Here is a 21,104-nt window from a genome sequence, read left to right on the forward strand (position 1 = left end):
TTGCTATTGAGTGAATGGATTAGTTCTAAAACCAAAAGTTGAAAAAAAAAACTTTTTTGTTCTTGGATAGATCATACCATTCCATGGAGCCTGCATCAAATATTGTCAAACTTTCTTTTCTACCACCCTTTCACCCTTATCAGATGTCATGTTAAGGGAAATATGTCTTGACCAATTTAGGGTTATTAAAAAAAAAAAACCACAGGTAAACCCTTATTGTTTGAGTCTCTCCTCTCCTGGTCCTTTTAAAGTTGCATTTGTTTTTACTTTGTTCCTTGGGGGCCAATGACATATTTTGGATTGATTTCCAGGCATCAGGAGGAAATGCAAGAAGCCGATGATAATCAACGTGATTGGGAATGTCCCATTATCTGCCAACATATTTCCCATTGTGGGGGCCATTTAATTAATTTGCTGATAATTTGTTTATCTTCTTCCCAGGTGCTTTTCGCTTGTTCTTGCTGTCTGCTACAAAATTATTATAAAGAAGTAGAAACTCTCCCACCATCCACATCCATTATGCCTTTCATTTTAAGTTTCCAATTTAGACAGGCTTGCACTTCTAGCCTGCTAAATTGCCTGAGGGAATAATTTCAGGTTGACCTCGTTTACTTAGCCCTTTTAAGGGACCCTTCACACTTTCATGGGCACAAAGGAAAGGATAATGAAATATCTGTGAGAAAGCAACCAAGTTCTGAGAACCCCAGGGACCCCTCAGAGCTCACTTGACACGCTCCGATTGGGACAGTCCAGGCATCCTGATATTATAATTAATATAACACAATAAATGCAACACATAATTATATATGCTATGCCGATATTGTATACAATTCTTTTATTAGGAATCACTCTTTTGCATAAAGAAAAGGCATTCAAGATACGGGAGTGGGGGAGCGGTTGGGGAAAAATCCTTTCCCGTTCGTTTTAAGATACAAGACAATGAGATTTCGAGACACTTCGCAGAGGTCTCCAACCGTGGCAACTTTAAGACCTGTGGACTTCAACTCCCAGAAAGCTTTGCTGGCTGAGGAATTCTGGGAATTGAAGTCCACAGGTCTTAAAGTTGCCAAGGTTGGAGACCCCCGCTTAGCGTCCCCCCTGCCTACTCCAACCCTGCTAATCATGAGGAAAAAATTAATGAAGAAATAGGAAAATGGGCAACCGGAAGCAGATGCCCTTTCGTATAGTGTCTGATATCGCTTGTCTTTATTCCTAAGTCTATGGCTGGGCACGCGACTCGGAAGTGACATCCATGTTACGCCTCCCTCCACCCAGGACTGTCCTCTCTCCGCGGGAAGGTCGCGCAGGCGCAGAGCCGCAGCAGGTTCCCAGACCAGAGATGGCCAAGATGCCGCGGGGTTCGGGGTTGGAACCCAGAGACCTCCCCGAGGAGGTGATCGGCTACAAACCGGAGCAGAAACTCCGGCTCCAGCAGCTGCGCGAGCTCCGGCGCCGCTGGCTCAAAGACCAGGAGCTGAGCCCCCGGGAACCGGTCCTTCCCCCGCGGAAGGTCGGCTGGGTGGAAGGTTTCTGGCAGCGCTTCCTTCAGCCCGAGAGGTTGTGGAAGAGACAGGTGAAGCCTAGGAGAAGGGGAGGGTGGGGGAAAATGGGGTTCCTACCGGGGTAGCCTGGTCGGTACCTTCTGGGCACGGGGGTTGAGGACGATGAGGGTTGTAGTACAGCATCTGGCCCGGGCAACAGCTTCGGGGAAGGTGGTTTACCTGAAGCAAAGCAAGGTCTTGATGGGTTAAGATTGCAAGCCTACATTTTATTGGGATTAAAAGTAGAAACTCCAATCAATCAATCAATCAATCAGAATAGAGGTGGAAGGGACCTTGTAGGTCATCTAGTCCAACACCACCACCCCCTCCAAGCATGAGACCCTACACCATTTCTGACAGATGGCAACCCAATCTCTTCCTTGATCCTCTGGATGTGAGATCCCACCAGCGCCACTTAGCAGACGCGTGTTATGATTTGTGTGGTTTAATACCCCGCCCCCCACACACATACCCCTTCTTGACATCTTGCTTAAAGATGCTCCTGTAGTAATTACTGGTGTCTTTCTACCGTAGCGATATTGAATCTATAGGTCATTTGGTCATGCTACTTTCCCAAGAAAGCTAAAAAAAAATGAGTTTTAAAAAGTGCATTAAGTTCAATATAATGATATGTACAGTAAGGCTGTAAATATCCCTAGCAAATCAGATCTTCCTAGATTTTGTATATTGAGCTTTATTGATTGGATTGGGTTTAGATATTGCCCCTATTCCAGATTGATTCTGAGGGGGTCGTGATGGAAAGAAGATAAAAGTATAGTAGAAAATAGGGGGGGGAAATAGAGATTGAAGAATGAAGTACACAGGGGAATCACATCCATTAGTCCTTCGACTTATGGCCACAATGGAGCCCGCAATTTTGGTTGTAATGTGAGACATTTGTTAAGTGAGCTTTGCCCCACTTTATGACTTTTTTGCCACAGTTATTAAGTGAATCACTGCAGCTGATAAATTAGTAACGGTTGTTAAATGAATCTGGCTTCCCCATTGACTTTGCTTGTCAGAAGGTCGCAAAAGGTGATCACATGATCTTGAGACGCAGCACTGGTCATAAATATGAACCAGTTGCCAAGCACCTGAATTTTGATCACATGATCATGGAGATGCTACAAAGGAAGTGATTGTGAAAAACAGTCATAAGTCACTTCATTCAGTACCGTTGTAACTTTGAACGGTCCCTAAATAAACTATTATAAGTTAAGGACTACCTGTATAGTCTTTAGTCACAAAGGTGATTAATCTTTTTTTTTTAAAAAAAAACAAACAAATTTTATTAATTTTACAGACAAACAAAGCATCATTAAACATTAAAGACATTGAACCTCTTTCCATTATAAATTTTTACAAGGCAAATAAAACATTGTTTTATACAATACAATTCTAATATATCCCATTTCCACTTAAATATTTTTTAAGCAAATTTCTCATTATTTCTCTTTACTCTTGTTCAATTACATTTCTTCTATATTTATCCATTTTATACTCATCATATTCATATTTCCCTCTGCCTTGTTTACAAATATTCCTCTCGCTTTCTCCCAAGGTTTTATTAAATCTCAATCAGACATACACACACAAAACACAAAAACATAAAACTTCTTTTTTAAAAAGTAGCTTGGCCCCGGATTACCTCTCTTTGTATGGACTTCAATTAAATTCATGTTCAGCTTATATGCCATTACCTATCTTATTACCCTTCTATATCTTTATTATAACTTCTCCCCGCTTTCCACTCTTCTTAATTCTATTTTATTTATTTCATCTTAATTTAAATCATTATATTTGTATCTTTTGTCCATTCTTTTCCAATTATCCATTTATCTCATTCATATTAAAAAAAAAAAATATTTCTCCTGAAATCACTAATCGAAGTATGATGCCTTTCCATCGCTCCCCTACATTAACATTTAAGGTAACACCTAATTCCCTATCTAATTCTGCTTAGTACATTCTACTTACTAAAATAGTAAATCCATAAAGTAATTAAATATATAATTAAACATTAAATCTCATAGCATTCCAATTATCTATTTCAAAAACAAATACCATAATAATAAGTTCGTACAAACATCCACACAATAGTCAATTAAACTCTATACTTAAACTAAATGTTTTAGACATTCCTTTTAATATTTTATTAAATCTTAAAATCTATCATTATTAAACCTTTAATATTTTAATCTTTACTTAAGCCTTATAAAATTCTGATTTTCTGATTCTCATACAAATACTACAATACTATCATGTACCTTGCAGAAACATTTTAAAACAAAGTTATGCATTACCCATTATCAATAAAAAAAAGATTTTTTTTCCACATCTTATTTCATACCTTTGTGGCTTTTCCCCCTTCTTCCTTTCTATCTTATCCCATCTGGTCTTTTTACCCCCTTTGCTCCCCCCTCTGTTGCATTTCTCTTTTCTTTTGCTTTCTAACAGTATATTGATTTTGCATCCTATTTTTCTCTTTCTTGGATGTTTTTTTAAGTCTTATGTCCTTTTTCCTTCCTCTCTTTTTCCCTCCTTTCTTGATCAGCTTTGTAGACTCATTAAAGATGGCTTCTTCTTCTTCTTCTTCTTCTTCTTCTTCTTCTTCTTCTTCTTCTTCTTCTTCTTCTTCTTCTTCTTCTTCTTCTTCTTCTTCTTCTTCTTCTTCTTCTTCTTCTTCTTCTTCTTCTTCTTCTTCTTCTTCATCCTCCATTAATTGCTGTGTTTGTTGAAAAGTAGCAAGCGCCATTTCTAAAAAGCAAAAAAATTCTCTCACACCGTCTTTACCTTCTTTTTTTATTCTACCATAGTCCTCTCTCAGTTCATCAACAGATAAAGCCATTATAAACCTTTTCTTCTTCTTTTTTCTCTTCTTCTTTTTAAAACAACCAAGATAATTCAAAGCTTAAAACAATTCCCCAAAATCCCAAAGTCATCAAACAATCCAAACAGAACACAAAGTTCTTCACACTTTTTCTTCCTGGGGTAATATCAATTGGCAAGGGAAAAAAAAAACCAATCTGTATTTTAAAGTCTTATTACAATTAACTTCCAGTCTCAAAATCTTCCAGGCATCTTCTCCAACAAAATCTTAATGAAAATTTTCCTTTTGTCCTCTCCCTTCCCACTTATAAAAGCTTTAAATTTTTACCTTCTATTAAAATCACAGGATTTTCAATATCCGTTTGTTAAATCCATGTGGAAGGAGAGTAAACTTTCTCTTAAAACACTTTCACTCGCCGCTTGTAAATCTCTTCTGGAAACAAAGTATCTTTCAAAAAATCCAAATTTTCAGGATATTACTTGTATTACTTGTATCTTATAATCCAGTTCAGCCAAGAAACTTTCGCTTCAGCACTTTCTCCTTCTTCCTCCAGCACGATCTTGTCCAGCTGTCAGCTTCTTTGTGGCGGCCATTACTGACCGCCGCTCCACCGCCTTGAGAAAAGAGGGTTAAGCCGGGTGGGGAAGGGGTCTGCGAAGACCCCGACCCCCTGTCCGGATCCCTCCTATCTTGGGCTGCCTCTTCATGGCAGCCCTAGCCTCCAGATCGATGGATCGGAGGCACCAAAGCGGCTAGCGCGGCAGGGATCGCGCAGGATCGCAAATCCCTGCCGCTCGCGAAGCCGACAAACTGGAAGTCCCACAAAGGTGATTAATCTTATTCAGGGCCCTAGTATGGACAAAATAACAACAAAAGATCTTTTATACATACCAGTAGATGATGTATAGTATATGTTTGAAGTAACTCCATTGAAATCCAGGAATATTTTCTAACACAGTGTTTTTCAGCCTTCTGTTTTTGAAAATCTCTGAAAAACTAAATTACAAGCAATGCAATTAAAAGGCACAGTGAAGGAAGTGAAGCATTTCTCTAATATATCTGAAATTTCCTATATTTGGAGAACGAAACAGGAATTTGGCAACAGGTGAAAGTTCTAAGAACTTTGGGGATAAAGACAATTTATATAAAGTCTCTGAGATAACCACATGCTGCAAGGCATCTTTTATCTTTCAGCATGGTGGGAAGAGCCGAGAAGCTTGGCTTTCATTTTGTGTGAATTTTCCTATTTGTATCCAACAAACTGATAGATGAAAACTTATTTGGAATGAATTACCTTTACGGCTACTTCAGCTATACATAAAATTATAGTTTAGTACAGCAGGGGTCCCCAACCACCGGTCCCCGGACTGGTACCGTCCGTGGAACAATTTCTACCGGGCCGCCGGTTTGCTGGGCGCCGCCATCTTGTTTTGATGAAAAAGTGCTTCCGGTGAGCTTTTCCGGGTAGAAAGCGGCGTTTGGGTGCTGAAAGAATCCTCGCGCCTTAATTTCATCGAGGGGGCAGCTTCAACAAAACTAAGGCGCGAGGATTCTTTCAGCACGCATGGCAAGGCGAGCCGAGCGACCGTCCCGAGCCGTCATGAAGCCCATCGACACAGGTACAAAGGAGGAGTTGAAGGTGGCGGGGAGAAGCGGGGAAGGCTGGCTGGCCGGTCGCTCGGCTCACCTTGCCATGCGTGCTGATGCCAGTACCGGGCCGCGGATGATTTTGTGATGTCGGTACCGGGCCGTGGCACAAAAAAAGGTTGGGGGCCACTGTAGTACAGAATGAAATGATAAATATGTACGGATAAAAAAATATGTACAGATACATTTCTAAAACCTGGAGGCTATTCCAGAAGGCAAAGGAGATTTATTCCTACAGGACCATAGTTTGCTATTACATAAAAATAACATTAAACATAATTTTTAAATTTCAACAAATCCAATGAAATTGTATTGATGTAATCAAGCATCAAAGAACTAATTTTTAAAATTATTTTTAGGTATTCAATGTCTACAATGCTGGAAAATATGCTATAATTCACCTTTTTATTCCTCTGTGGATTGCCCATTATATTGTCAAGTATCATGTCAAGGTATGTATATATGTGGGGTGTATCTTTTTGCTGATTTAATTGCAATAACAGATTTTATTTCTGATATTAGAAAGCTAGGCTTAGGATATGTTAAAGCCCCACTTCCCCCCTCCCTATCAGAGTGCTGAATTCAGACTGCTGAAATGTCCCTTCTGTTTTAGCTTCTGAGCGACAATAGAGTTTTTTCTGATGAAGCAAGGATTTAGGATGGGCCTGTTTCCTAATTGGAATAGTGTCTCTCCTTTAAGAAGTATTACTGGCTCAGCACTCATGATTTGGTGTGGAATGGTAGAACAGGAGAAAATATATATATATATATATATTTGTGTTTTTTTTTTAACTATTCAGTTAATCTGAGATCCAGTGGCAGTACCAAAGGTGATCTCTTACTTTCTAATCTGATATGCCCCCACCAAGAAAATGCAACATGCAAAAGTCTTTGATACTATGCTACTACAAAATAATAATTATGAATGCCTACAGTTTGATCAGAACTTTGTCTAAAGCTTTTTAATGGGTAAGAAATTCTGGTTAAAGCCCATGAAGAACAATGCACTGCATCAATAGCTTTCCTGAACACATTGAGCCAGTGTTAATCGTTTTTGTGGGAAATGATAAGTGAACTGTTAGATTTAATAACTGTTAACTACTCTTTTAACAATAATGACTTTAACCTTTTTCTTTTCCTATAGCTATTCAGCATATTGCCTTGGAAGTATTTTCAGTGATACTTGTAATCTTGCATGACCTACTTGCTTTAGGTCATGTCACAACAATTTAATTGATTAAGGTCTGGGAATTGACTTGACCACTTTGGAATTAGAAAATTCCTCTGCTATAAATCTTCTCTTGTGTGTTCAGGATCATTGTGCTGCATGGCTCACGTTTGTGTAAACTTCAACTTATACTCAATACTCCTCTGACATTCTTCTCTAGAACTTGGTAATGCAGTCATTCCAAAGGTGCTTTTTCAGGAGGCAACTGGACTTTCTTGTTTTTTGCTTCTCACCATCCAAGAAGCTTCTTCAGCTGCATGATGTTTTCTGAACCTTTGGGACAACTGTGACCTGGGTGACTGAGAATCTCCATAGACATTTAGCTATGCACTTTGGGATGAACGCCCTTCAAATGATGTGGGACTATGAACGTATTTCCAGAACAAAAATACAGATTTTTTTTTTGCAGACTATAGGAACCATGTGTGCTTCTGTTTGAGATGCAGACGACACAGACACATCCCCAACAACCTTGCACCTCTCTTCAACAGTGAAGGGACACAGGGCAGAAAACATCCGGCAGCCAAGAAGGCTCTACACACACATTTGCACTACTCAGGTGACTCTGAGGACATTAAACGAACCTCCTAGGGAGCTCAGCTATTCGCTAAAAGAATGCAAATGACCAGCTGTCTGCAAGGAATATAAATCCTTCCATTCCCTGCCATCCAGTCAGAGCTGAAAAAGCTTCTTGGATGAGAAGTGAAACGTGTTCAAAAAGAACCCAAGAAAGTTCAGTTGCCTCCTGAAAAAACACCTTTCGGACAACCATGACCTGGATGACTGAGAATCTCCAAGACATTTGGTAGTGCAGTCCTGAATTGTGGAGTTGAAAGAGACCTAAGAGATCACCAAATTGAATTCCCTGCACACTGCAGCATTCACTACCTCATTCCCGTTATAGAACTATCCAGCCTTTTTTTTTTTTTTTAAACTTCCAGGGAAGGGAAGATTGGTTGTTCCTCCTGTCAAGATGTTTTTTTTATATCTTTGAAATTTCATTCCATTAATTCTAGTCTTTACTAAAAGCAAGTGAGAATAAGTCAGAACCCTCTACAATGTGACAATAGCTATCACATCTCTTTTCAAACTTCTCCTCTGCTAACCTTATCTAGATCTTTTAACCATTCCTTGAATAGAATGGAATGGAATGGAATGGAATGGAATGGAATGGAATAGAATAGAATAGAATAGAATAGAATAGAATAGAATTCTTTATTGGCCAAGTGTGATTGGACACACAAGGAATTTGTCTTGGTGCAAATACTCTCAGTATACATAAAGAAAAGGTACATTCGTTAAGAATCAAGAATCATCACGTACAACACTTAATGATAGTCATAGGGTACAATCAACAATCAAATCATACCAGGAAACAGTCAAGTGGGAGGGGATGGGTGATAAGGAGTGGTGAGAAGATTAACAGTAATAGTAGTGTACACTTTGTAAATAATTGAACAGTGTTGAGGGAATTATTTTATTATTGTAGGACTTGATTTCCAATCTTTTCAGCATCTTGGTAGCCCTTCTCTGGACTAGCTCCAGTTTATCAATATCTTTTAAACCGAGCTGAAAAGGACTGAACATGATACTTCAGATGAGGCTTAAGGCGGGATAATTACTTTTGTGTCATCTGATATCTGTTTTTTCTTGATGCTCCTCAAGATATCACTCGCTCTTTTTTTCTTCAGCTGGGACATATTGAGCTTGTGATCTACTAATACAGTCAAGTTCTTATATGTGCTGCTCTTGAGCAAGCTTTTCCCCATCCTGTATATATTTTTGTTTGTCTTACTTACGTTTCTGCATATTAAATTCCTTTGTTTGTTTCTACCCACTGTTCCAGTCTTAAGTTTTTTTTCTCCTCCTCTCCTCCCAATTGGTAGCCATTTTAGATATAATGTATCATTATCATCCTCTTTAACAACCCAACCCCAACCTTGCAGGATGGAATCTGGGCAACTGAATGGAGATGAGTGTTTACTGGCCCTTCCTGTCGCCAATGAGGAGGTGTTTTTTTTTTCCAACAGATATATTCTCAGTGTGCCCAGAGAGAAATATCTGCCTCTATCTAGGATTGAACTCATAGCCTCCTGATTGTGAGGCAAGAGCTCCACCTCTAGGCCACTGCACCACTCATTTTAGCTAATATATCCTGCCTTGATATCTGCTGCAAATTACCCATTGTTCACTCAATAATCTTGAGCAATTTGGGAAACTGCCCCGAGCCACGTTGATTCTACCATTTTTCATGGTTGCAATGAAGATCTTTTCTTGGAATGCAGCATATCAACATTTCCCCCCACAATATGTAGTGTTTTTCATCAATGCCTAGTGGTTCTGCTTTCGCCTCACCTGTCAACATGGCATTGTTCAAACAGCCTGCTACATCATCCGTATGGCTTTTGACAAACTTGAGACAAGCAGAGGGTACTGGGGTGAGCAATCTGCTTTCAACGAGTGCAGCAGTGGTTTTCTCCAGTGCACAGCACTCTTTTTTTAGAAAATTCCTTACAGTGGATTTATGAACATTGGCATCAGAAAAAGCAAGAATGGCCTGCAGATCCCTGCGGTTGTTCGTGACCTAACAAGAGTATTGTATGTCTTGCTGTTGGGTTGATTATGTGTTGGATTACCACACATGTCCTTCAGGGTAGACCTGATTAGGAAACTGACTCCATGGGAAGATTAGAGCTGTTCTTTCTTGAGATAGGCAAGACAGAACAATAAAATCTTGCAAGCCTGATTGTGCTTAACTGCTCTTATATCGAAGACGAGCCTGCTTAAGTCTCTTCTAAATACTCTTGTTGCCCAAGACATAAGGAATTTTTCAGGCCCCTTTTATAATAGTTCTTGCCCATTTTCTTCAAGGTCATCTTCCTAATGTACTCCGCAGCGTTATTGCTTTTTCTCTCATCATGCAGTATTCGACTGACCATAGATTGAGGGAGGCCAAATTCTTTCACAATGGTTTTATGGTTCTTTCCAACTCATGAGCATTAGCAATCATACATTCATAGACAAACAGACGGAGTAAATTTTGGCTTAGGGTGTTGTATGACAGTACATTGTTTTATATTTGGTTTGAATGAAATGTGTTAATGGAAATAAGGTTCTGAAAATTTAATTACCTGTGGGATTTGACTCTGCAGCAAAATACAAAATTTTAAATTAAAATAAAACCACCAAAGCAGTTAGCGTCAACGATGCACAGATGTTTCTGCAGTGTCCTGGGTCTTCCTTTGAAAACTATGAAATAGAATCTTAGTGTGATGAGCTTCAACTCTCATCTCTTTTTTTACTACACCACTATTCCCCATTCTAATACTGGCATTTGACCGTACCAGTAATATATTTAGTAAGCACCTGTGTAATTTCGGAAATGTGTTCTTTCACTGTTAAGAAACTGTGTTATTCACTCATGTGCTGATATGCACAAATAAGAAACAGATACAGGTATTTTCTAGAAGCCTAATTAAAAAACGATTACCTCCTATTCGTGAAAATGTCTATATTCCGATTTAACTTGGCTGCAGAGAATTTTGCTGAGAACACATTGAGGTCAAATGTACAGATTCCATAATACAAGGAATTGAACAGATACCAAGAGAGGAAAAATCTATCAGATAAATTCCAAAGAACGTCCAAATTACTTCTTTCTTCATAATCATTATTCTTCTGTTTTTGTTTGCAGCCCACTCCCTATGGGATTATTGAAAAGAAGCCTGTGATATATCCAGTAAGTTGTCTTCTTAATATTCTGTGTAGCATCTGTTTATGTATTTTCGTATTCTGATTATTATTTTTTTCATTTATCAGGGAGACAGGATGGAGGAAAAAGGAATTCCCCCACCACCACATGGAACTGCAACAGAATTACCATTTTGTGAGGACTGAGATACTCTTAAGACCTGCAAAATGAAAACACTTACTTTATTGTTTCCTATATAAATGAGTATATAATTCAATAAGAAACTGAATGATTTTGGCTAATGTGCGTATATGTGGGATGCAGTGCTATGCTGGGATGGTCTCTAAAGGTAGTCACTAATCGTGTATAAATACTGAATCCAACAACAAAGTATTTTGGTTATTGATAGGCCTTAGAAACATACAACATAGAAACAACATTAAAATATAAATAAAATGAAATAAAAGATGTGCGTAATAGCCAAAGAAGATAAACTTTCTTCATTCAGATAAACCACTTTGAACCCTGAAGTTATTCACTTTAAAGTTTCAGTGAGGAGACCATCATAAATATATCCAGAGCAAATAAACAAGAGGGTTAGTGCTTACTGCTTTACTTGGAGAAAAATAAATTTAATTAATTATAGTAAGGGCCTGTTGACTTTTGATGGCTGTTAAGCAGATTTGACATTGAAAGAGTGCCATCAGCTAAAAAAAAATGATTGGGATAAAAATAAATTAAGGTCTGGGTATTGTACCAGAGAAGAAACCTCTAAGACAGGGGTGGGCAAACTTTTTGGCTCGGGGGCCGCATTGACTTTTAAAATTTGACAGACGGGCCGGGTCAGCACAAGATTTTTTGGGAATCGCCCCCCCCCACCCTTCCCCCCCTTCTCCTCCTTCCCCTCCTTTCGGAGGCCCCCTGAGTCAGGAGTTGCTACCGCCGGTGCGGCTTCGCGCGGCTCCAGTCCCGCGTTGCCTCGGGAAGGAAAGGCAAAAAGGAAGAGCCGCGGCGGTGCTTTGCAATGGGAGCAGCGGCACCGGAGGCTCAGGCTCAGCGGCTCCTGGTTTTGCCTTTTCCTTCCCAAGGCAACGCGGGACTGGAGCCGCACGAGCTGCGCCGGCGGTAGCAACTCCTCACAGCCCCAGCCAGACACCTGAGCGGAGCCCGGGCGAAACTGCCTGTTGCTGCTGCCGGAGCACTGCCGGGTCGCCTCCTCCAAGCAGCTCGCCCGCCCGCCGGGCTTCCCTCTGCCGCGCGGCTCGGGGCCAGGCGCGGCGCCCGCGAGTTAAAAGGAAGCTGAAAGTTGCTGGGAAGTTGCTCGGGTGCTGGGAGCAGGCTTTTAAAGTGCCGCCCGAGCAAAGTTTAAGCCTGGAAGCCCCAGAAATCCGAACAACTTCCCAGCAACTTTCGGCTTCGTTTTAACTCGCGGGCGCTCGCGCCTCGCCCCGAGCCGCACAGCAGCCCGATCCAAGCAGCCCGCCCCGCCCACCGGGCGGAACCCTTCCCGCTCGGCGGGAAGACGCTCCAGCCTGCAAACTTTGCCTTTGCAAAGCCCTGGAAGCCCCGGAAAACCGAGCAACTTCCCAGCAACTTTCGGCTTCGTTTTAACTCGCGGGCGCTTGCGCCTCGCCCTGAGCCGCACGGCGGAGGGGAAGCCCGGAGCGCCGCTGGGTCGCCTCCTCCAAGCAGCCTGCCTGCCCGCCGGGCTTCCCCTCCGCTGCGCGGCTCGGGGCCAGGCGCGAGCGCCCCAGGCATGATATTCTTCCGATTAAAATCGAATTCCGATTTTTTGGGAATCGCCCCCTCCTTTCCCCCACCCCTTCTTCTCCTCCTTCCCCTCCCCTCGGAGGCCCCGAGTCAGGAGTTGCTGGCGCGGCTCCGCGCAGCTCCAGTCCCGCGTTGCCTCAGGAAGGGAAAGGCAAAAAGGAAGAGCCGCGGCGGCGCTTTGCAACGGCAGCAGCGGCTCCTGGTTTTGCCTTTCCCTTCCCGAGGCAACGCGGGACTGGAGCCGCGTGGAGCTGCACCGGCGGTAGCAACTCCTGACAGCCCCAGCCGGATACCTGAGCGGAGCCCGGGCGGTGCGAGCGGAGGCCGCTGAGCGGCAGGAAAAGGGAGCTGGGCCAGCCACAGACCAGCCTCCGTGCAACACGCCGCCGCCCGGCCCCGGCGAGGGAAAGCAGCGGGCACTCCCCGGGCGCGCGGCAGGGGGTCTCTTTTGGCCGGCCCCGATTTTTTTTTCAGAGCGGAATATCATGCCTGGCGCCCGCGAGTTAAAACGAAGCCGAAAGTTGCTGGGAAGTTGCTCGGGTGCTGGGAGTAGGCTTTTAAAGTGCCGCCCGAGCAGGACCGCCGAGCCGGGAAATGGGCACCAAGGCAAGGCAAGGCTCCACCAGCAGCGGCCTAGCTTTAGGTGGCTCCAAGCAGCCCGCCCGCCCGCCGGGTGGAACCCTTCCCGCTCCTCGGCGGGAAGACGCTCCAGCCTGCAAGCTTTGCCTTTGCAAAGTTTAAGCCTGGAAGCCCCGGAAAAAAAAGGGGGATCGGCGGGGACTCACCTTCGGAGAGGTCGCACTCGAAGGTGATTTCGAACTCCCAGCCGAGGCCTTTGCAAATTTCTTTTCTTTCCTACCCCTAGATCGCTCCGCACTGTTTTGCAGCTTTGGGGGCCACGCGGCACAGGGCAATACGCCACACCCAGCGATTTTTTTTCAGGGGCGGGCCGGATTGGACAGACCAATGGCAGTGATTTTTTTTCAGGGGCGGGCCGCATTGGACAGACCAACGGGCCGGATGTGGCCCCCGGGCCGTAGTTTGCCCACCCCTGCTCTAAGAGAAAGTCAATACTCTAAAAAAAATCCTTACCAAAGCACCAAGCCATTTGCAGACAAGCAAACTCAAGCTGAGATTCAACCAGAGGAAAAAAATGGTCAAGAAACCCAAGCATTGAGGTACATTTATGAAAGGAAAGTCACTGATACAACAAAGCGTGACAAAAAGACACAAAAAAGACAAGGTGGATAAAAATCTTACCAATTCCCCTCATTATCTTCTGTTGTAATTACAATTGACAGTAATAATGATAGAGAGAATGGCACCACAGAAATTAAACCTTTCAGCTAGTTACCAACTAACAGATGGTCTTTGTTTTTATGTCTGGCACAAATGAGTTGGTTGAATGTCTAACTCAAAACTCAAGTTTGAATGTCCTTATTCTACCAAAAGAGAAAGAAGGGCTCTTGACTGCATGATCTTAACATGTTTATTCATTAATAAAAACTCGATCAAAATTGGAGTTCAGTGCAGAAGTTCCCACTGTCCTCTTCCTTTTTCTTTCCTAATCATTCATTCATTCATTTAATTTATATGCCATCCAACTCCCAACAAATTTACAAAAGGCTAAAACACCTAAAAGCAAGAAAAAACATAAAAAAGAAACAAAGATGGGAATGGTAACTCACCAGAACAAAGCAATGAAGAGGGCTTCAATCATACTTGCCGAATGCACAGGCAAGGGTCTTCTCTCTGACTTCTCTCAAAGGTGCTTCTTCAAGAGGCAACTGGACTTTCCGGTTTTTCTTTGAAGAGGTTTCGCTTCTCATCCAAGATGCTTCTTCAGCTTCAGAGCTTGGATGAGAAGCAAAATGTCATCAAAGAAACACCAGAAAGTCCAGTTGCCTTTTGAAAAAAGCACTTTTGGGACAGCCATGACCTGGATGACTGAGAATTTCCATAGACATTTCTCTCTGAAACTTGGAAACTGAGTATTTATGCTGCTTTGTATTCCTTCTGTTTCCTAAGGGAGTTTTTGTTCTTGGATACTTTGGGAGAGGGGTGTGTGTGTGTGTGTGTGTGTGTGTGTGGAGAATCTGGCACTGGCAGGGCTTATTTGGAGGGGGCTCACCCCTCCCCAATTTATCTCAGGTTATTAGGGTTCTGCCTTGGGTGGCAGTGTCATGCTATGTGGGAAGCCTCCAAAAGCCTGGGAAAAGATGTTATTTTCAAAATGTGATAAATAAGAGAAAATAAATACTTTGATTTGGGTGAAGGGGTAGCTAAAAGCTGAACCCTATTTTCTGGAATGCCAAAGATTTCAACAAGACTTCCACCTCTGCAATGAGTTTTGATAGGATGGTAGCCAGGGGCGATCCTACACACCTATTTGAAAGTAAATTGCAGAAGATCTGGCTCGTGTAAAAACCTTGATGTTCTTGGCAAGATGGGGAAGGGCAGGGATTAAATCAGGACGATGGAATGAAAACAATGAAGAGCGGCCTATTTTTGCTGGAGACAGAAGGTGGATGTTATTTGTCCCTGCAGTGACTATCACTAAATGTTGTATCTTATGATTTATGAGGAATGTATTTTTACAATGATTATGGTTATGATTTAACATTTATTGCTTGTATGTACATTGAGAGCTTATCCACCTGAGACAAATTCCTTGTGTGTCCAATCACACTTGGCCAATAAAAATCCTCTTCTCTTCTCTTCTCTTCTCTTCTCTTCTCTTCTCTTCTCTTCTCTTCTCTTCTCCTCTCCTCTCCTCTCCTCTCCTCTTCCCTTCCCTACCCTACCCTACCCCACCCTATCCTATTCCATCCCACCCCATCCTATCTTATCCTATCCTATTCTACATTTTAAATTCTATCTCAACTCCGTCTAATTTCAGGGGATATCTGGGAATCTTCTTTCCCGAATGGGAGGGGAAAAGAAAGGCGGAGGCTTTGGCTCTCAATAAAAACGGCTCTCCCGCCTTTAATTTTTTATCGCTCCGCGGACATCGCTTCATGAGGGCTTCCTGAGCGAGGCGAAAGCGGGGCGCGAGCGGGAGAACCTCGGCATGCCAACGGTAAACCGCCGAGCTCTGGAATGGCTCTACTGGCTGGTAAGGCGGTGCTGATTTTTTTTTTTGGGGGGGCTCTCCCGCCGCCTCCTTTCCCTCCCCCGCCAAAAATTCTTTTGGTGTTTGAGGGAGCGGGACACGGCATCTCCCTACAAAGAAATCCCGCAGCTCAAAAGCAAGGAGCGGTGCGGGATCGTCCCCATAAATTGGGGTGTGTGGGAACTCTCTGTCTAGGAGGAACGGGCTAGGACTTCTCTCTCTCACACACACACACACGTTTGCCATTCACTTGACACTTTAATTTAAACGGATTCACCCAATGCGAGACCCCGTGTGGTTACCCCCTCAAATGTTAGGCGTTACTCTTAGCGTGTATAGCAGTCCTTGAATATACGCTTGCAACTTTTAAGAAACATACTAACCTAGTTGGGAAACAAGCAATGTAACCCATAAGTTTTGCCACTTGGGGAATGTTACTTAGAATCAGGGTCTTCTATTATTCAGGCATTGCATGTAATCTGTGCCTTTTATTGTTTGATCCCTTGCTTTCTAAACGTGTGCTTCATTGATTTCTGTACCCTGTAAATGGCCTTTGACACCCCCTCTCCTCTTAATAAATGTTGTTTTTTGCTTCGCTTGAATTACTTGGTCATTTTTATTTTCTGCTGAACAAAGAAGCCCCTTTCTCTCCCCCCCTCCCTCCCTCTCTCTCCCTCTCATATTCAGGGATCAGGTTCACACTAAGGTTTTCCATGGAGGTCTCGAGGTTGCCTGAACACAACATTAGCTCAGCCCCCTGCCCTTGACATTTGACCAACTTTCCAATTATAATGACACTGGCATTTCTCATCCCCTTTTTAATCTCAATAACTGGATGTCTATAGAGGAGCTGTATCAAGAGTTTACAGAGGTGTCAAACTGAGCTTGTACAGAATAGATCACTAACCCACTTTAGGTCATGGCTTCTTGCCTTTCTGCCTTTCTCTCCCAACTTTAATCAAAGATTAGGCTTTAGTTAAGTCTAAACAAATACAGGCTTCGATTTAGTCCTTTATAATAATGTTGTTTCCTCAAGCCATTTGCATGCCTGGCAACTGCCTGGAGAAGACGCTGTGGTTTACTTGGCAACGTTTTTTAGAAATGGGCTTGCTGGTTTCTCCTTAGGGCTGAGAGAATGAAGATCACCCAGCTGGCTTCCTGCTTAAAATAATGTCTCTGTTTCTTTAGGGTGGGCACATTTTATGTCTGTGTTTATCGGTAAATTTCTGGAGGATTTGAAATTTAATCCACACATTTTTCTGAATCCCTGCTGTCCAACAGTTGCAATAATTAAAAAGCCTGTCCAATCCTTTCAAACTGAACTGTAAAAAATATAAATTCCTAGGAGAAACAGAATAAACGTTAGGTGAAGTCTTGTGAGCTTTGTTCTAATTTTACCCTAAACATCTGAAATAAGCATGTACTTTTTGGCTTTCTTGTTAAACCATGTTTACCTATTATTTTAACCCTCAAAGTGATTACATTTTGGTGTTTTTTTTTTCTGCTTTTGATACTCGACAACTGTCTGGAGTTCCTGCCCTTTTTCTGCCAATATTTTACATGTACTTTACCATTGCTGCTTTCATGGGACCGCAAGAAAAGTGAGTGGCCTAAAATCACCCAGTTGCGCTCCATGTCTAAGGCAGGACTAGAACTCTTAGTCTCCTGATTTCTAGACTGGTGCCTTAACCACTAGACCAGGGGTGTCAAACTCGATTTCACTGAGGGCCGCATCAGGGTTGTGTTTAATCTTGGGGGGCCAGGGTGGGCATGGCCAGCTCAACATCACTCGTGTTGGGGGCACTTGTGGGGTCCAAGTACTCTACTAGCAAAAACGGGGTCCCAAGCTCCATTTTCACCTGCAGCAGCCTCCTGCAACTATCTGCCAGCGAAAACAGAGCTTGGGAGGGCTGACCACAGGAAAGCATGGGCTGGTCCTTCACTGTATCCAGGACAGCCCCGCGGGTCAGATCTAAGTACCCCGCAGGCCAGATCTGGCCCCTGGCCCTTGAGTTTGACACCCCTGCACTAGACCAAACTGGCTCCAATTCTGGCTTTCTGGGATTTAAATTAGACCATTATGTATTGTAAACTATGCTTTATAATTTAGCAAATTAAATGCATCAAGCAAACTATGATTCACTCAAGAAAAGTGGTTAACATAAAACTTATTTGTGCACAATAATCACTGTGGTTTTGGGGTGAAGGTATTGGACTAGGATGCAGAGAATCAAGTTCTGATTCATTCTCAGCTATGGAATTTCACTATATATCTTTAAGGCCAGCCATACTCTCCCAACCTAACAGGGATAAAATAGAGACCCTTGTGGAAACTCTTGTGGAACTCCTGTGGAAAAGGCAGAATTAACATTTAATAAATAGTTACAGTACATAAGCACAATCTCATATGAACCTCTTAAGTTCCTGGGTTCTTGTAGGTAAGTTGCAGATTTGATTTTGGTGGTGGAGATAAAATAAGTATAAAGAGAGGCTTGACATATCAAATGTAAATTCATATTAAGAAGGGTATTTTCTTCTTTTCTTTCACAGATTCTTCTTGCTACTGTATTGATTTCGTGGGGCTACGTCATTTACGCAACCCGAATAGCAGCCAAGTGGCAATTGAAGGAGATGTATCCCACACAAGCCCAGAATATTTGAGATATCTCCAGAGTGGAATACCACAGAAATACAAGCACATTCTATAACACCATAAATAATAATCTGCAAAAACATGAATTCCCAACTGGAGCGGTTGAGCTGCACGAGTATTATTGAAGCTTCAGAAATGCAGATAAAGATATCAAAACAGCTGAACATCTGATACGCAGTACTATTAACATATAACTGAGAAAATATTTTTGAATACAGTTTTAAAAAAAAGAATTTTATGTTTTCCACTTTACTGCTTATTTCAATATGTTTCAGAAGAGCAAGGCTAACTAGATTCAAGAAAGTTTGGTTTGGTTTTCAAGTTAAAAGTTACTCTCCTACACAATGCTTTTAATGGTACAGAACTAAATGCCTGAATATCTATGGAAGGATTGGCAAAAAATGTATATGTGAGAATTATACAGTGAGAATTTGAAGTTAAATGGATGATCAAGCTATTTGATACTATTCTGAAGAAAAATCCTCATCATACTGGTATGTTTCATTAAATATATCCACTCTACAATGTATTGTTAAAAGCCAAGGTTATCTAATTAGGGACATTTTTAAAGGACTATTTAATTTTACTTAATAATTTATGTAAATTAAATGTAACTTTATTTTATTTTTTGCTTCACTTTATTATATCAGTTAAAAGAATTGTTTTTTGAGTGCACTAATTGAGTCCTTGATAGCCAATCTATAATATTTTGAATTTACTTGTCTAATTTCATCTGCAGCTTCTATAAAATCCAAGGTCAGCTACTAAATCAGGAGTACTAATAGATTCAATAGAAGTGCCAATGCTACCTGCAATACATCAAAAAGTTGTCCCCAAACTACAGACCAATTAATCTGTAAGTATAATCAGTCAGTTGTATATCAAATACCTGTGTCAGGGCAACATTTTGACTTTTGGCCGGGGCATTCAGTTTTATATTCAGCCTTTATTGGACAGGAAAACTCCAAAACTCATCTAGGTTTATAACCAGCATTAATTGATCCTTGATCCACATTTAACCTGATTTTAAAACAATGTTTGGGCATAAATTATGATCTTGATGTCAAAATAACGTGAACGCATATATTGGGGTTCACTGCAGTAGCCAAGGACACCTGCTTTAAAAAAAAAATCCAAATTATAGGGGCTAGGCAAGAATGCATCCTGGCTCCATTATTGTTCTATACAGTATTAATCCATTTGGTGCTTATTTAGACTATCTTCCACAAATTTTGACCATTTTATATAGGTGATGGATAATTCTAAAACTCCTGTCCTCATTTAGCAATCACAATTGGGACAGACAACTCGGTTGTTAAATGTGCTTAAGATCTTACTTTGCCAATTTCCTTTGTTTTACAGACCTGCGAATGTTGCAAATGAGAGGATTGGTTACACTTTTTCATTGCTATCCTAACTGAACGTTGCTGCACAAGGCAGATGCCAGATGAGAACTACCTGTAAATCTACCTGTAGATTTAGGAAGTGGTATATGCTCTGGTTAACTCCTGTGATAACCTTTCATTGCAGATTAATGATAACGACATTACCAAAATAATGCTATTCACTAACAAACACAAGAGGGTAAATTATCACAACATGATCAGAGTTTATTACAGATAATCTGACCCAGAAGTATATCAGACAATGATTATTTGATAAGAAACTAAGGCCAGTCTCATACTACTGATGTCTTCTTAGAAAACCAGGTATTCAGGTATTGGAGAACTTAATTTGATTTTAATGCCTCTAGCATTAAATAAAAATGAATGGCAGTTCGGGTTCTTCTAAGCCTTAATCCAATCAATAGTTAAGTGAAAAGGAATGGAAAGAACAAAAGAAAAAAAAGAAATTCTTCAGGTTCTTCACCACCTTAATCCAATTAAAAGGTCTCAAAAATAGAAAAATAAAAACATAAAAATGAACCAAAAGTATAGATGGAAAAAGCAAAAAATCCCAAAGAAGGGGAAAAAAAGAAAAAGAAAAATTTTGAGGCTTTCCCTTTAAAACAAAACGCAAAAATAAAAATATTACAAAAATAAAGGCGCTTTTTTTTTTAAAAAAAAGAAGTACAGTAAAGCTGGTAAGGAGGGGTAGCACAACTTAAAAAAAACAAAAAGAGCACACTGCACTTTATTTAATCATCCAAGGCTCTTATTATAACTCTCTTCTCCACAAACTTCAAAACCAAGCTTCAATTGTTGATAGAAATCCAGAAGAACACCTGCAATAACACTCTCCCGTGCTCTTCCCTCTATCTTATCACGTTGCAATGTCCTTGAAAGGGAGTCTCTGATCTTTCTTTCTCAGCTTTCACAGCTTGTCTAAGATATTTTGAAGCCTCTAGTTGGCAGTGTTACAAAGTTTCTTCACTCTCACTTTCCCCCTCCTTTCCCAGGCAAAACGTAATAGAAGTTAAAAAATAAAAGCAAAAGTATATATGAAAAAAAGGAAAGTAACTAAAGGGAGCCTCTAACCTAAAATATTGCAAAGTCAAAAAAGAGAAGAAAAAATACATGTAAACAAGAAAAAAGCCAGTCCAGTTAGCAAATGTTAAATCGCGATAGAAGTCCAGTAATAAGAAAAAAAAATAAAAAAATAAAAAGCCAAGCCTTACTTTGACGTTTCCGTT

General features: G+C 41.2%; 2 protein-coding genes across 3 annotated transcripts; both read left to right on the plus strand.

The window, feature by feature from the left end:
* The first annotated feature begins 1,277 nt into the window (after positions 1 to 1,277).
* On the plus strand, positions 1,278 to 14,238 carry NDUFB6 (NADH:ubiquinone oxidoreductase subunit B6). Of its 2 annotated transcripts, XM_026672294.2 has the most exons (5): positions 1,278 to 1,573; positions 6,378 to 6,470; positions 10,941 to 10,985; positions 11,066 to 11,719; positions 13,775 to 14,238. In XM_026672294.2, exons 1-4 carry the CDS (start codon positions 1,340 to 1,342, stop codon positions 11,141 to 11,143), a joined length of 450 nt encoding a protein of 149 aa, XP_026528079.2. In that variant the 5' UTR covers positions 1,278 to 1,339; the 3' UTR covers positions 11,144 to 11,719; positions 13,775 to 14,238. The 2 variants fall into 2 exon arrangements, with proteins under 2 accessions (XP_026528079.2, XP_087813723.1); XM_087957597.1 differs by lacking the exons at positions 10,941 to 10,985; positions 11,066 to 11,719; positions 13,775 to 14,238 and adding an exon at positions 9,277 to 9,336 and having other exon boundaries at positions 1,279 to 1,573.
* Positions 14,239 to 14,382: 144 nt separating this feature from the next.
* Positions 14,383 to 21,104, plus strand: LOC113415027 (transition zone microprotein 1-like). The gene is made up of 4 exons (XM_087957598.1): positions 14,383 to 15,822; positions 18,370 to 18,966; positions 19,212 to 19,328; positions 19,835 to 21,104. The coding sequence occupies exons 1-2, from the start codon at positions 15,778 to 15,780 to the stop codon at positions 18,478 to 18,480; spliced, it is 156 nt and encodes a 51-aa protein (XP_087813724.1). The 5' UTR covers positions 14,383 to 15,777; the 3' UTR covers positions 18,481 to 18,966; positions 19,212 to 19,328; positions 19,835 to 21,104.

The sequence above is a fragment of the Notechis scutatus genome, chromosome 2 (assembly GCF_049901735.1).
Source record: "Notechis scutatus isolate UNSWTSFEM ecotype Mainland chromosome 2, rNotScu1.2, whole genome shotgun sequence".
Lineage (NCBI taxonomy): Eukaryota > Metazoa > Chordata > Lepidosauria > Squamata > Elapidae > Notechis > Notechis scutatus.